General features: G+C 40.8%; 1 protein-coding gene across 1 annotated transcript in view; it reads right to left on the bottom strand.

Moving 5' to 3' along the window:
- Nucleotides 1-1,973: 1,973 nt before the first annotated feature.
- LOC140363798 (uncharacterized) overlaps nucleotides 1,974-17,039 on the bottom strand; it is a 36,717-nt gene continuing 21,651 nt past the window's right edge. Inside the window, exons 10-20 of the mRNA XM_072450318.1 lie at nucleotides 13,235-13,502; nucleotides 10,353-10,556; nucleotides 9,804-10,004; nucleotides 9,022-9,144; nucleotides 8,759-8,934; nucleotides 7,681-7,848; nucleotides 4,784-6,175; nucleotides 3,121-3,162; nucleotides 2,986-3,033; nucleotides 2,838-2,910; nucleotides 1,974-2,014 (exon numbers count right to left, since the gene is read on the bottom strand). Coding sequence (XP_072306419.1) covers nucleotides 1,974-2,014; nucleotides 2,838-2,910; nucleotides 2,986-3,033; nucleotides 3,121-3,162; nucleotides 4,784-6,175; nucleotides 7,681-7,848; nucleotides 8,759-8,934; nucleotides 9,022-9,144; nucleotides 9,804-10,004; nucleotides 10,353-10,556; nucleotides 13,235-13,502 — 2,736 coding nt within the window. The remainder of the gene's footprint in view (nucleotides 2,015-2,837; nucleotides 2,911-2,985; nucleotides 3,034-3,120; nucleotides 3,163-4,783; nucleotides 6,176-7,680; nucleotides 7,849-8,758; nucleotides 8,935-9,021; nucleotides 9,145-9,803; nucleotides 10,005-10,352; nucleotides 10,557-13,234; nucleotides 13,503-17,039) is intronic.

Here is a 17,039-nt window from a genome sequence, read left to right as displayed (position 1 = left end):
AAACAAAAAATAAAACAAAAAAACAGAAGCTCAATTGTGACGGCACTGGCACGTTTGAAAGTGAATGCATTTCCTTTATTTAGACAGAGATTCTCATTTATCAGTGTAACAACATTTTACAGCATAACATTTACACTATAATATATGCGGCACATTCAATATTAGATACATAAATACATCTCTTACACACGTTTACCCTGAACGTGGTGTAACATTAGTAAGGTCCCATGCAAGTAGAGGCTAAACAATTTCTGATTAATATAATTATTTCATCCATCCACCTGAAACAAAAAATGGTTTGTCGTCTTATCTGTCAGCACAAACTAACAAGGCGGAAACCGTTTACTTTTTCTTGTTTTCTCAAGCCTACCATTTCCTGTCAATACAGTTTCTGCCAAAAATGTTAAAGTAATCCATTTTCTTTTGCCTTTGACTGGAAATTCTGGAAATTTGATTCACTTTCACTCCTAATCTTAGTTGCTGGAGATGTTTGTCAGAGATACAGTTTATTGTAAACCCCTGCAAAACCTTAACTGATACTGATAATTAAAATGATGTAACCGTGATAAAATAGTGAACAAATGTTGTACTTGAAGCTGTTGTACATGCCAGAGGCTTATCTAATTTTCACTCATGTCAATGTAATACACTTGAAAATCCTTGGTTTAACTTCAGGTTGTGATTTTATCAAACTGCGTAAACAGCGTTTTTGAAAAGCATTTGCGATTGTTTCCCTTTCCTCTCTTTTGCATAATTAGTTGATTAATAATTATTAGAATTGCCAATACACAATCTTTAATAAACATTTTTATCATCATGAGTAAAAAGTATTTTTTAGCTTGGTTAAAGTGTGGCTTGACTCACTTTTATGATCTGGAGCTTTGGTCTTTCTTCTATATATGACCATTTGTACATCCCGGTGCACAAAAATAATCCACTATCTGTCAAAACTCACATCAAGTTTGATAATTGCTGCCGATGCCACTATTTTCAAGGTCAAATCCCCCCGCCATCACTGCAGTGTGGAGTTTGATGGTGCATGCTGGGATAGCGTGACGACATGGGCAGGACTTCTATTGGCTCTCTTCACAAGTTCAGCATTTGGTCTGAGAGCGGCATCGTTTTCTTTATTTAAAGGATTTTCTGGCTGAAAGCTTTATTAGGCTTTTTTTTAATATAGTACATAAGTTTATTTTAGACAATATATTCTTTCACATTCAGGATATAATTCAGATTCATAAATTCATAAAAGATCAGGTTAAACAAAACAAACAAATTACAAATCGATACTTTTCTGGCTATACAGCACTCCTGAATAAAAGCTGAGCACAGAAGACGGAAATTGTGCATATACGGGCCGCACCTGTCAATAAACTGCAGGTGCCCACTTTGTAACATGAGATATTAAACATAAATATAATGCAAGTTGGCTTTTGAACCAGGGTTCTCGCGGTGCACCTGCGGCCTGCTGCGCCTTGGGTCTGATTAGACTAAATACTCAGTGAATATGAGTTGGATTGTAATGAAACACACACAGTTTTGTTTAACATCCAAAGAACACGTCTGAACTGTCACTGTGAGTGAGTGTTATGTTGTAACATGAGATATTTACACAGAAATATGTTCCACGGTAGTGATACAGGGTTGTCTTTTAGACAATTTGCCAAGAAAGTCTCATTTCAATGCGGCAGGTTGTAAACTATAGACCGCCGTATATTGCATGTGCCTTTGTGTTTCGCCGCGTCTAGATTCACTTACTCATTAGACTAATTTCTTCGTGAATTAGTCCGATTGTAATAAAACAACAGCGTTGAAGCTTAAAATATAGAAGCCATGATGTGTCCCCTGGACAGTGACCATGTCGTCTTCTTCTACAGTGTGTCAAACACTAGCGCTTCATGCCCCCCGGCGGTGGGACACTCCAGCATCTATAAATCTATCAATTAGACGCACCGTTGTAATGACTACAGAGTTCAAAGTGTGGGGAAAAAGTAGCGGCTTAAAGTCCGGTAATCTTCACATAAAAACAACCAAAGTTTTTACTCTAACATGTAATTTGTTGCTTATTTTATATTTTACAGTTAGTTAAGTTATGGTGTAAGTATCTGATACAAGCAGCGATAAACAGCGCAAAGTTTGTTCAAGTTCAAGTCTGCACACATGATTCCATGGCCACAAAGATGACGTCTGTGTTTTGTCTGCCCATTGGGAGGCCAGGTAGAAAAGGTGTTACTTGTCGAGTATTTCATTAGAGGTGATAATTGTATCCATTTGACCGTGAAGGTTTCTCCTCACAAAATGAAAGGCCCCCGTGGGTAACACTTTGAATGACTCCCTGAACACTGGTTAAGTAAACAGCACAGATTTCACACTTTTAATTGAAGAGTCCTTAGAGAGCCATGTGAAAAAACAACTGTCAAATTGCAGCTATCCAACAAGTGCCTCCAGATGCACCATCTACTGTAATGAAGTGTATATTCAGAAAATGGCACAGAATGACTTTGCGTATCTTGAAAAGCACTATAGAAGTGTTATATAATATAAAGTTTAACCAGGTTTTGCTCAAATATCTTGGGCGGAAAACAAATAGTTATTAAATGATCCTACCCAAGCAACACATAAAAATCCATATAATTAATATTTGAAAATGAAGTTAAAACAATTGCTAAGTCATCCATCATGTACTAGAGACTGAAGAATCCTGATTGGATGATATATTGTAACCATCTGAGGAGAAAAACATCACAAATCAATGTTCATTTTTTCTTGCAATATTAAAATAATGGGTATATTATAATGGGTATAATATTTAATACTGTGTTATTCTTGCACTATACCTCTTCGCATTTTCATCCTTCTTCGCAAAAAGTTCCATCCACTTGATGATGACGTTTGTCCACCAGATGTGCTCTGAAATCATAGCCAAATCATTCATATCACATAAGAATACACTGCTGGATTAGTCAATGAAATAACTTTTCTTACTCTTGTTGCCACTGAACTTGTAGATTTAGGCGTTATTTCCCTGCGCACCTTTAAAATAACAGTAATATTAACATTTCCTTCAATGCGAACACAGCAGCATTGCAATTCAAGAAACAATGTGACTACGCCGGATACCTTGTTATCCAGGAGAGTTCCAAATAGCAGTACAAAGAATCCCTTAAAACATTTAACACATTGTTAAGTGAATACATAATATTAAAAAGGTTTGACTGTGCATAACTATGGAAAAATATTTCTCCCAATTGAGCATCAACACATTCTATCATCTATTACTACCTGACATTATCATTATGATAACAAATGATCACAACTTTACTTAATATGGCCAACGGTTGTTATGAAGCTACATGAGTCACAAATGAAGTTTTTAGCACATTTAAAAGTGTAGGATTAGCATTTTAGTGAATGGTACACCTATTAACATATTAATGAATAGACTCGATATTTGAGGTTAGCCACAACACGGCTAGTCTGAGGAGAGCTGAGGATCAGACACCTGTATATTTTGCATAGCTGTTAGCATTAGCCTGCAAAAAGTTTCAACCAGTAGAAAAACATTGACCACATCCAGATGAAGTCAAAACCTTGTTAAAAGTAACTGTTGAGTGTGTAAATGTTTTGGTTATAATAATTATCGTGTAAAATCTGAGCTAAAGGCTAGCCAACTTTAAGTAAACATTAGCTTGTGTGCTTCTGGTTAGAATCTAGTGACACTAAACATCCTCTTTTAGGTGAGGAGACCAGATAAATGACATAAATAAGAAACTCCTTATAGCATCAGTCAAGTAATTGAATTGAATTTTGTGTCTATGAATGTCTATTCATAGAAAATTAAAATTAGCATATTCTGCTATATACAGTGATCCCTCGCTATAACGCGGTTCACTTTTCGCGGTCTCGCTGCTTCGCGGATTTTCATCATGCATTGTGTTCTGCATTCTGATTGGCTAAACAGTCTCTCCGCGTCTTCTCTACCTGTGTGTCAATAACGTTATGGATTAATATGTACACGTACGTAAAACCGCTTGCCAAATTGAAGTTTGAGAGGCCGGTGAGAGCGCACGTGTGAGCTTCAATGTTTTATGGAGTATTTCATTGTATAATAACTAAAAAAATAAAGGTTTCTACTTCGCGGATTTCGACTCCCGGGGGTTCTTCTTGGAACGTAACCCCCGCGATGAACAGGGATCACTGTACACTTAAAACATTGCATCTGGTTTGTCCAATGTAAATGCTATGTCCTTAAATAAATAAACTATGGATTCTGTCTATGGACAGTACCAGAAAAGTTACGCAGTGATAGAGCTGCACAATTTACCGAAATTGAACTATTTAGATAATAGAATGCCCTCTGCAAAAAGTAAAATATCCTGTCCTTTTATTGAAATGGTTGTAGCTGTAGTCTGGTCCCCCTGCAAACATATTCTGACATATTTCAGTCTTAAATTAAGTTGTTTGAATTGTCTAATCCTACTTTATATATCGCAAATCTTATCGCAATGACTATACTTTTACTTTTCCAAAATTGCACAGGGCTACATAATGCAAATTTAACTATATATTTTCATACTTCTGTTATCAAGTTAAAACTGTTCTCTTAAAACTATGAGATTTTGTGACATAAAATGGGATACTTAGCTTGTAAAAACATGCACATTTGTAAATACGTTTTGTAATAGTATTGAGTCTATTGTCTTGCTTTAAAATATGATGAATATTGAAACATGATAAACTGAAATTACACTCAACTGGCTGTAATAAACTTCCATACAGTTACCTGGATGGAATTGAAGAAGGCAAATGAGAAATGAAGTCCATATCTAGTGTCCTCATCCTCTATGTCTATCATTGTTCCCACTCCGAGACACCATGTTAATCCAAAAAAGGGAGTAAGGAATGCCAGGCAGCGGATTATCACCACCAGGACATGTTTTTCATCAGCATTTGCTCCGTTTGTTGATGCTCTTCTTCGGATAACTTTGTAGATGACCACACTCAAGATCAAGAAGTTTATCGCCACAATTGTCAATGCCGGGATCACAAATGCCAGAAGGGCTCTAGACTCATTCCAGTTAAGCCAACAGACATTGTTCAACTGTGTGTAATGTTTTGGTCCAGCAGTGGCAGCTATAGTCACAACAGCTATGATGATAGGTGCTCCGTATCCAATGGAAAAGCCAATAGCCAACATGGTTCCTTTTCTCACTCCACTATCAAAGACGCTGATGGTACGGTAGAGCAACAGCAGGCCGGAGGCTAACATCCAAAAGAAAAGAGCCAAGTAAAAGAAATGGATGAAAAAAGTGGCTGCAGTGCACGAAGGTTGGAGTTTTTCTTTAGAAATAGCAGCGCCAATCAAGAACCAGATATCGGCACAGAGCAGGGAAACGGCGATGTTGACGATGGTGACGTGGCGCATGTAGGACACTCTCGGCTTTCGGATCTTTTTCCAAACAGCAGCTTCAATTATGAGGCATATCACCAAGGAACCAATCGATATTGAAACTCCGACATATGTTATGTATGCCAAGGCTTTTTTTTTTGCATCAGGGAAGTTGTTAAAAGTAGACATAAGGACTGAGAATGACGTCAGGTGGTTGCACTGGCAAACTACTGAAGAGCTAGAGCTATTAACCAGAGTACAGCCCTCGTCGTCCCATCCACCAGAGTTATCGAACAGGCTGAAGTTCCAAAATACACACTGAGGGCTGTAGAGAGAGTTGTTTTGGAGTTCAAACGTGAAGGTCACATTGTCAACTCCCTTCGATTGGACAAGGACAACTTGAGCATTAATGGATACATTGGTTGAGTTATTTTTGTCTTCTGGTGGAAGAACATTATGCAAGGATTTAAAAGTCAACACTGTAATTTCGTTGTTTTGTAGCCCAGATTCTGGTATTTGTATTTGCACTGAGCCATCGTATTCTTCGTCGAAAGTGTCACTGAAGACAGTCTTATTAAACAATATCAAATCTGCTGCGAGATTACCAACTTGGTTTTCATATTTACGTGCATATGTTTCAAGGTTATATAAAAATCTGGAGCTGGATGCATTTCGATTCACCGTACTTCTTGTAAACGGCTCGTATGTTAAGTGTTTCCCATTAAGTGTTTCCCACGATGTCTTTGTCTCATCCGTAGTTAAAATACTTGATGTGTTTAGAATATCCTGAGGAAACAACAGACAATTAGTGATGAGCAGATTGATACCAAATATCGATATATCAATACTTCTTCTTCTGTGGTGTTTTATGGCGGTTGGTATCCATAAAGTGTTACATTACCGCCATCTAAGTATGTGTTTTATGCTTTACCTAAAAAAAAGGTGAAAAAAAGGAAAGAGAGAAAGCAAGAAATAGAGAGAGCGAAAGCTGTGTTTCGATACTCCTTTAAAAATGCCAATACTTAAAGGCCCAATGGACGATTTTTCGGCGTTTTGAGAACTCAGGTGGAAGTGCGCATGCGCACTCCCCCGTGCGGACTGATACAACACACACGTGCGTTTGTTTATTAGCGCAACGGAGCGCATCGCATCTCTCGTCTCCCGTAGATTTCTGTCCACTTCTGCGTCAGCTCGAACTGTCTTTCTCCGTCTTCATTTTGCCCCGTACATTGAGGGAACTATATTATGATAGATCCATGCGCTTAGGCACGTGGAAACGTGGGAACGAACCGCACGCGGCTGCAGGTGAGCGATAGGTGCGTTTTATGATTGATACGTGGCAGTCCACGCAACGAGGAAACAAGACTTAGATTTGTGCCAAAAAAATCGTCCAGTCAACCTTTAAAAAGGGATTTTTTTTAAATATTTAATATTTACTGCTAATTAAAAAAAAATATATATATAATTTTGTTCATATTTTTGTAATACATAGTTCATATTTGAGGTTTTCTGCACATGCATATACTGTTTGTATTAGTTCAAGCAGAGGTTGATGGCCAACTTAAAATTGTTTAGGAGTTTCAACATATTTTAGTACAAAACTCATTGGTTTTGGTATTGGCTCAATATCGCAATATTTGCCATAGAATTACTTGGTATTGGATCAATCAATATCAGTGATATCACTCATCACTAGAGACAAGAGCTGAATATTATAATTAAAGAAGACATTTTCAGATTTTTTTTCTGTGTTTAGTCATCATATTTCACACATATAGATTAATATTTTACATTTTGTTCTATATAAATTGTAATATTGATCTAAAACATCCAAATCATAGAGACAGGTCCACTAAGTTTCCCCTTTACAGTCAATGGCAATAAAGTTGACCTGGACATCTTTCAACACCAACACCTTCAATTTAAAGCTTGTTGTTGTAAATTAGTAAATTGGGTGTTTTACTGTATTGTATAACATAATTGTAAAAGCAGCATTTTTTAGCTAAATGAGATAATAATTTATTATTCTATGTCTGGTCAACCCGAAAGTAAGAGTTGAATGCATTTTAAAGCTGTACCAAAAGTGAATGCTTGTGAATATGAATGATGTGCAAACGGGGTTTTGAGAGTTAGGGCGAGTTACGCAGATTAAAAAAACTACTTCCGGTTTTGCGGTGTAAAAATCAGTCAATAGAAAATTACTCAAATATGAAGGAAGCACTAAAATATGCAGAGGGAAAATGCTTATGGTTGTAAGCTCATAAAAGTTGAATTTGAAACAATTGACTTACCTTCATTGATTTATCAGTTATAATTTGGGATATGTTAGCCAAATCTTCCATTACTGTTACAATAGCTCTGATTGTGGCAGATGATTCTGTAACATCATTTTGTAACTCATTTGTGACATCATTTAGCTCCTCCAGTATTAGTGGGACTTGAGCGGGGTCCTTCAGATCCTAAAACATAATGAAAAACACACAGTGGCGTTGAGTGTACCATGGAAACTTAACAAAATACAATACAATACGATTTTCTAACGCAAATTCATCAACACTTTCCAGTCTGAGGCACCTACAAATTAAAATCTGTCCTGATGCTAAAAACACATAAAGAAACACCTCGAAAAATGTACTGCACCTTAATTCACCCCAAAATTACAAACAAGGAATTTGAAGGAACTAGCTTATATGTTTTATATTATGGAGTGAATGACACAATGCAATTAAGTGTTCAGTGTGAGACTATCTGCTTTTTGAATATAGTTTGTTTAAAAATATATATTTATTTGAATGGGGACAATGCACAATAAATACACATTTCGGTGAAACTGATTAGAAGGCCACATAAAAAGCAGATTACTGTATGAAAAGTGTACAGCATTCTGCAAGAGCACAGAGATAGACAACGACAATAACATGGGACAAGCACGACACAGATGCGTGATCAGTATTATCTACAGTCAGAGGCTTGATTTTAACATGTTTGGAACAGTTCTGTGTGTACCGGCATTACATAGGTGGGATGTGTTGCGTTGTATTGAAAAAGCAGATGGTGTTTCTGCTACTTTGGTTAAAGAAGTTCGGTGGTGGGCCATGCAGGATTTAAAAAAACACGGGCCGGCAGTAGCTTACAAGACAAGCAAGACACTCTATCCTCATTGCCTAGTATGAAAGTGGTGAATGCATAAATGATTGGTGGTGGCAGTAAGGGCAGTAATGGCTGCAACAATAGTAGTCGTTCAGTGTAGCTCTATAAGAGGCTTCGACGAGCCTCTAAAGAGCATTACAACTCTAAAGCTTACTATTATCTAATATGCCTGTGGTTGGATAGTAGTAGTGTATGTTTGAGTGTTTGTAAAGGACTGACCTGCGTCTGGTCGAGCAGCTGCTGGATTTTTGTGAGGACACAGTTGTCTTCCACTTCCTCCCAGTTTTTATCCAAACAGATGAAAACTTTTTCTCCAGTTTTATCTTCTTCACATTGTCCAATAACTTGTTCATTTTCATTTCCACGGCCAAACTCCTCAGAGGTACAGGCAGACTCTGTAGGGGAGTATACATCATAATATAGTCATTTAAATGTATCATAAGCTATAAGGATGATGATGATGCATAATTTTGTTTACATACCAGTTAATTCAAATTTTAATGTTATCTTTTTGTTATACTGTGGATAATCTATTACTTCACAAGTGTCTGAAAACTCGTTAGGGCACTTGGTGACGTTGACAGTGATGCTGGTTTTACTAGAGGCTGGAAATTAAAAACAAACATAAACATGTGTCAAAATACTACAAAAACATTTCCCCATCACTAATAAAATAGATTTCACTCTTTAAACCATTTTAAAAGGAGCTGGATGCATTTTCTTAAAAAGATGTAGGGAACCAACAGATCAAATGGCCTCATCAACAATCATGTCCTATGTTTTTGTTATTAATCAAACAAATAAGTAAGAAATACATAATTACTCAACATGGATATTTATTAAGGAATGCACTCAATAAATTTCAGTATGGTTGAAATATAAAATTCAAATTCTATAAACCCTCCCTTAAATGTCACTTAAGTCACTTATATTCAATGACAAATCCTATGTTACGTGTTACCAAAAGTATCACACACAGTTTTGATTGCAAATCTCAATATAGAGGGATGTAATTAGGCTTAGAATTACAATTACTGGTCTTAATTACATGATGACTGAATAACAAGGAATAAATGTGGCCCTATTCTTGTAAACTTGAAAACAAAATACTTCCTGGTAATTTACAGTCATACTTCCCTGTTCAAAATATGTCAAGAACACAATGCTAAATATAAAATGTTAGATGAGTACATAGTAAAATTAATTTGCTACTATTGCAACTGCACGTATGCTCAGCATGCTATTTACTGTGCATTTGCATTACCTGATGTGCTATGCGTTTTCCACCGGACTTTGTAGTTGTTCTGAACAGAGCACTCAATGTTTTCCGAGATCCCCACAAGGCACGTTTTCTTTTGTGAATTTTGGCTCAACTTAATATTTGGCTCCTCTATAAAAGTCAACTCTTTTTTAGATTGTTGTCTGAATACGTTTTTCCCATTGGTGAGTCTACACTCATAAACACCTGAAAAAAGAAAAGGGTTTAATTATTGTTTTATTATTGTAATAAATGTACAGAAAAAGTGGAGTAACTGAGATATTTTTAAAAGTTCATTGTCCCATATGGTGTACCAAAATACCACAACTAGTTTGAATTCAAATACATTGACTTATGGGTGATTTAACGCAATGCCTTTAACCGAGCCAGCAATAGCTTTTACTATAGCAATACTAATCTGAAGTAAAGGTTCTCCTATTTCATCTTATCTAATGAGGTCTCGGGGTTTGGAACCAACGGACCATTTACTCAAGTTTTATAGATTCTTGGAACATATCATTTTCATGTAACCCCTAACATCCATGAACGTTTTACCTGTGTTTGTACGATAAAATGTTTCAATTGTCAGCACTGACATTCCATTCACTTTGTTAACTGTATGTTGAGCTGTGATGTCAAAGTTATTTCTGAACCACGTTGCTGTCCAAGAGCTGGGGAAATCCCGACCTGGCGGGCCACAGACTAACTCAGCCTTATTGCTGAAAAGCACTGGCTTTTTTTGAAACTCCAAAGCTTCACCTGAAAAAAAGAAAATCCTAGATATGACATACCAGTAATTTCTTAATAAACAAAAATGTAATATATGTGAAAAAGCAACCTACCATCTGTGATGACTGTGAACGTCTTTACCATTTCACTTATGACGTCTTTTTGTACTACGATTATGTTGGCCTCTGGGAAGGAAGGTGCACTAATTTGACTCTCAATAATTGTACTTCCAGGTCTGTGAAGAAAAGACAAATCATCGTTGTACGCTTTTTCTGGAAAAAAAGTTTTATATAATCGTGAGGAATATTCTTACTTAAAACTTAAACTCGATACAGTACACCCTTCCAGGCTTTTCCGACAACCATCCTCAATCTGTGAAAAGTATTGAGAGTGTTTATTTCCAAAAGCAAATAGGATCAAATAAAAGAGAATGAAAAAAAAAAATTACCAATTTTTTGGTGTTTTTGTACATTTCACTCTCCAGATCATTAAAGGAATTATCATATTGAACGTCCACAGTGACAGACAATGTTCTTTCTACAAAAAAAAAAATAAACACATTAAAATAGACATGGTTTACAATATGTTTACATCTTGATGATGGATACTGTCGAGTTGTTTAAATTCTAATGCATGCTAATCTTTTTATTTGAGCAAAGAATTCCTCCTCGTGACTTACAAAGCCATTAAGGACATGGCCCCATCCCAGCTCAAAGATGCTATAGAACCATATCATCCAAACAGAGCTCTTCACTCTCAAAATGCTGGCCTTCTGGTGGTCCCAAGAGTCTCTAAAAGCACAGTAGGAGGTCGAGTGTTTAGCTACCAAGCTCCTGTGTTATGGAATCAGCTGCTGTCCATGTTAAAGAGGCCGACACAGTCTCTTCATTTAAGTCCAGGCTTAAAACGTTCCTCTTTGAAATCGCTTATGGTCAGACCAGTTAGGAACAGACATAAAGACTTGCAGTTTGGCTGTAAGTATGACAACTTGAGCACTATCCTCTGCTTCCTCCTTCTTTTCCTATCAACAATATTTAATATTTTAGTTTACTGCGTCTGCTCACAGCTGTTCACAGGTTTTTCTCCTTCCGCTCCTCTTGGGGAGTGGTTCTGTTTCAGGCACTGATGATGCTGACATGTGGATCTGGATGCTCCTCAATTGCCTGGAGGAACGCTCTCTACTCCAGATGAACGGCTCTCCATCTGCCTGGATGAACTGTCTTCCTAGATGAACCTCTCTCCTCCTGAGTGGTCCTGGGCCCACAGTCTGATATGTATAATGGATGGATGGAGAGATTATCCATGTGCTAATTTCCTATGAACAATGTTTACTCTGTTTTTCAGACTTTCGAGGCAAATGCTGTTGTGATTGTGGGTGTTACAAAATAAACTAAATTGAATGGAACTTTCATGCATATTTCTGGCCATTGTACTGTTCTACAAGAGAAAAGTATATTTATATTTACAGTGTTTTATCGTGCACATGACAAGTTTTCATGTATTTCTAATTATCACTTGTTTGGTGAGATAGTGAGTCTGGTAAATATTTATCACAAGTTTACATCGATCAAGTGTCAGTTTGTGAAGAAAAGTTCATTAAACAAAAGTAGAAGGAAGTCGTTTAAAATAATGAATTTAACAAACTAAAGGTGTTGATACATATGGTTATGAAATTATGAAGTTATGAAATTAGCTCTATATTCACATCTGCTGCCCAGGTCCCAACAGGAAGTAAAATCATAAACTTAATATGGTCAAAATAGGGAAAACTAAGCAAGATTATTTAGCAAAATCTTATGTATTATCATGTTAAAGGTGGTATGGACGATTTTTTTCAGCAAATTTTTTATCATAATTTCCTCGTGGCGTGGATAAATCATTTGTCCTGTCACGTATCAATCATAAAACGCACCTATCGCTCACCTGCAGCCACGTCAGGCTCGTCCCCACGTTTCCGCGTGCCTAAGCGCATGGATCTATCATAATATAGTTCTCTCAGTGTACGGGGCAAAATGAAGACGGAGAAAGACAGTTCAAGCTGACGCAGAAGTGGACAGAAATCTACGGGAGACGAGCGATGCGCTCCGTTGCGCTAATAAACAAACGCACGTGTGTGTTGTATCAGTCCACACGGGGGAGTGCGCATGCGCACTTCCACCTGCGCTCTCAAATCGCCGAAAAATCGTCCATACCGCCTTTAACTATGTTTTACTAAAATGTGTAGTCTAATCTGTCATATCCACTCTAAGTAATAGTAATAATACTTGTCAGGTTGATACACAGCTAAAGCATTTTAACTTCATGTTAAAGTTGTTTATGGTTACAGTTTTTGTTTCGGTTCTCAAACCAATATTCTAACCAGATGGTGGCGACTGCTTGACCCGATCCAATTAGAAATAAACCTCAAAGGGCCGATATGAATACGTCTCTGTATCCAGTTTTTAACCAATGCTAGGCCTGAGCTTTCTGGCCTTCAAATGAGCCTGTCCAATTGTGGAAAGTAAGTAGGTAAAACCCATATTAGGGTGACATGTGTAAGTTTTTTTCAAACCAGCTCAAGCTGCAAGCAAATCAATGACATTTTAACAGTTACTCTTACATAATAAAGTAAAAACCCAACTGCCAAATAAGAAGTGTGAGAAATTGGTAAAGAAACATAATTCAATATAAATCTAAAAATGTATATAATATATTAAAGGATGTCATACCTTTAGGCGGCGACGGGGTGGTAGTAGTAGTAGAAGTTGTTGTAGTCGTTGGCGGCGGGGTGGTAGTAGTAGAAGTTGTTTTAGTCGTTGGCGGCGGGGTGGTAGTAGTAGAAGTTGTTGTAGTCGTTGGCGGCGGGGTGGTAGTAGTAGAAGTTGTTGTAGTCGTTGGCGGCGGGGTGGTAGTAGTAGAAGTTGTTGTAGTCGTTGGCGGCGGGGTGGTAGTAGTAGAAGTTGTTGTAGTCGTTGGCGGCGGGGTGGTAGTAGTAGACTCTGCAGTAGTTGTAGTATGTACAGGTTGTTATAGTAGTTGGCAGTTGGTTTGTAGTCAAGTGCAAAGAGAAAAGGAAGAAACATTTTTAGATTTTACATCTGATAAAAACAAGCAAATAAAAATGCAAAACACACTCATGTTTTCCTACCTGGACAGGAGAGACAAGCTACTGGAAATACAGAAAGGTACAATGTATAATTTATATTTTATAATACAGATTTGTACTGCGTCATTATTTAATAAGATGATTACTGTTGTATTTACAGTAAATAAAATGAATTAATTCTAGAATAAATTAACAAACTATGGAGGAAATGAATGTATCGTACTTGTGAATGGCTGACAATATTCATCATCTGTGGGCAGTCCATAGACGGTGTCACACGTGGAGTTAATTGTGGTATTGGGGCACAGGCTGTAGTTGTAACACTTTTCACACGGCCAGCTGTAATGGTCCTCACACTGACATCGCATTTGATTCGATTCAGCAGCACAAACTACAGAAACGAAACATGAAGTCAAAGTAACATGATGACATAACATCACCCGGGCTGGACCATGTGACTAAATCTGAACTGAAACAGGTCAAAGAATTGGATGTAAATAGATTGTAGCAAATGTAATTGGTCCAGTTCTGGATGTATGATGAAGTAAAGTAATGAATATTCCATCCATCCATCCATCTTCTTCCGTTTTATCCGGGGCCGGGTCGCGGGGGCAGCAGTCTGAGCAGGGACTCCCAGACTTCCTCCTCCCCAGACACTTCCTCTAACTCCTCCGGGGGGATTCCGAGGCGTTCCCAGGCCAGCCGAGAGACATAGTCTCTCCAGTGTGTCCAGGGTCTTCCCCGGGGCCTCTTCCCGGTGGGACATGCCTGAAACACCTCCCGAGGGAGGCGCGCAGGAGGCATCCGGAACAGATGCCCGAGCCACCTCAGCTGTCTCCTCTCGACGTGGAGGAGCAGCGGCTCTACTCCGAGCTCCCCCCTTGAGATCCTCACCCTATCTCTAAGGGAGCGCCCAGCCACCCGGCGGAGGAAACTCATTTCGACCGCTTGTATCCGTGATCTTGTTCTTTCGATCATTACCCAAAGCTCATGACCATAGGTGAGGGTAGGAACGTGGACCGACCGGTAAATTGAGAGCTTTGCCTTTCGACTCAGCTCCCTCTTTACCACAACGGTCCGATGCAGCGACTGCATCACTGCAGCCGCTGTACCGATCCGCCTGTCGATCTCACGCTCCATTCTTCCCTCACTCGTGAACAAGACCCCGAGATACTTGAACTCCTCCACTTGGGGCTAGGACTCCCCACCCACCTGAAGAGGGAAAGCCACCTTTTTCCGGTCGAGAACCATGGCCTCGGATTTGGAGGTGCTGATTCTCATCCCAGCCGCTTCACACTCGGCTGCAAACCGTCCCAGTGCATGTCCGGGTTTGATGGAGCCATCAGGACAACATCGTCTGCAAACAGCAGAGATGGAATCCTGTGGTCCCCAAACCGGACACCCTCCGACCCCTGACTGCGCCTAGAAATTCTGTCCATAAAAATTATGAACAGAACTGGTGACAAAGGGCAGCCCTGGCGGAGTCCAACATGCACTGGGAACAGGTCTGACTTACTGCCGGCAATGCGAACACAGCTCCTGCTTCGGTCATACAGGGACCGGACAGCCCTGAGCAAAGGGCCCCGGACCCAGTACTCCCGGAGCACCCCCCAAAGGACACCCCCAAGGGACACGGTCGAAAGCCTTCTCCAGATCCACAAAGCACATGTGGACTGGTTGGGCAAACTCCCATGAACCCTCGAGCACCCGATGGAGGGTATAGAGCTGGTCCAGTGTTCCACGACCGGGACGAAAACCGTTCTGCTCCGCCTGAATCCGAGGTTCGACTATCGGTCGGATTCTCCTCTCCAGTACCTTGGAATAGACCTTACCCGGGAGGCTGAGGAGTGTGATCCCTCTGTAGTTGGAACACACCCTCCGGTCCCCCTTCTTGAACAGAGGGACCACCACCCCGTCTGCAAGTCCAGAGGCACGGTCCCCAACTGCCACGCTATGTTGCAAAGACGTGTCAGCCAAGACAGTCCTACAACATCCAGAGACTTTAGGTACTCAGGGCAGATCTCATCCACCCCCGGGCCCCTGCCACCCAGGAGTTTGCGAAGAACCTCAGTGACTTCAGCTTGGGTGATGGATGAGCTAGGCTCCGAGTCCCCGGTCTCTACTTCCTCTTCGGAAGACGTGACTGACGGATTAAGGAGGTCCTCAAAGTATTGCTTCCACCGTCCGACGACATCCCCAGTCGAGGTCAGCAGGCCTCCACCCGCACCGTAAACGGTGTTGGTGAGGCACTGCTTCCCCCTCCTGAGGCGCCGGACGGTTTGCCAGAATTTCTTTGGGGCCGACCGATAGTCCTCCTCCATGGCCTCCCCAAACTCCTCCCAGGCCCGGGTTTTTGCCTCTGCGACAGCACGAGCCGCGGCTCGCTTGGCCTGCCGATACCTGTTGATGACCTCAGGAGCTCTACAAGCCAGAGTGGCCTGATAGGCCTCCTTCTTCAGTCTGACGGCATCCCTTACTTCCGGTGTCCACCACCGAGTTTGGGGCTTGCCGCCACGACAGGCACCGGAGACCTTGCGACCACAGCTCCGAGCAGCCGCATCAACAACGGAGGCGGAGAACATGGTCCACTCGGACTCAATGTCCCCAGCCTCCCCCGGGACATGGGAGAAGCTCTCCCGGAGGTGCGAGTTGAATACCCTACTGACAGAGGGCTCCACAAGACGTTCCCAACAGACCCTCACAATGCGCTTGGGTCTGCCAAGTCTGTCCGGCTTCCTCCTCCGCCAGCGGATCCAACTCACCACCAGGTGGTGATCGGTTGACAACTCTGCCCCTCTCTTCACCCGAGTGTCCAAGACACGCGGCCGGAGGTCAGATGACACGACAACAAAGTCGATCATTGACCTCCGGCCTAGGGTGTCCTGGTGCCACGTGCACTGATGGACACCCTTGTGCTTGAACATAGTGTTCGTTATGGACAATCCGTGGCTTGCACAGAAGTCCAATAACTGAACACCGCTCGGGTTCAGATCGGGGAAGCCGTTCTTCCCGATCACCCCTCTCCAGGTGTCACTGTCATTGCCCACGTGGGCGTTGAAGTCCCCCAGTAGAACAACGGAGTCCTCGGTCGGTGCATTGTCCAGTACACCTCCCAAGGACTCCAAGAAGGCCGGGTACTCTGCACTGCTGTTCGGCCCGTAGGCCGCCACAACAGTGAGAAACCTGTCCCCCACCCGAAGGCGGAGGGACGCGACCCTCTCGTTCACTGGGGTAAACTCCAACACGTGGCGGCTGAGCTGAGGGGCTATAAGCAAGCCCACACCAGCCAGCCGCCTCTCCCCGCGGGCAACACTAGAGAAGTGGAGCGTCCAGCCCCTATCGAGGAGATGGGTTCCAGAGCCCAAACTGTGCGTGGAGGTGAGGCCGACTATATCTAGTCGGTATCGCTCAACCTCCCGCACAAGCTC

Source organism: Eucyclogobius newberryi, unplaced genomic scaffold (assembly GCF_026437365.1).
Source record: "Eucyclogobius newberryi isolate DKJ021-1_F unplaced genomic scaffold, fEucNew1.0.hap1 SCAF_1, whole genome shotgun sequence".
Classification (NCBI taxonomy): Eukaryota; Metazoa; Chordata; class Actinopteri; order Gobiiformes; family Gobiidae; genus Eucyclogobius; species Eucyclogobius newberryi.
The sequence above is the reverse complement of the archived record's forward strand: the minus strand, read 5'-3'. Positions and strand labels throughout refer to the sequence as shown.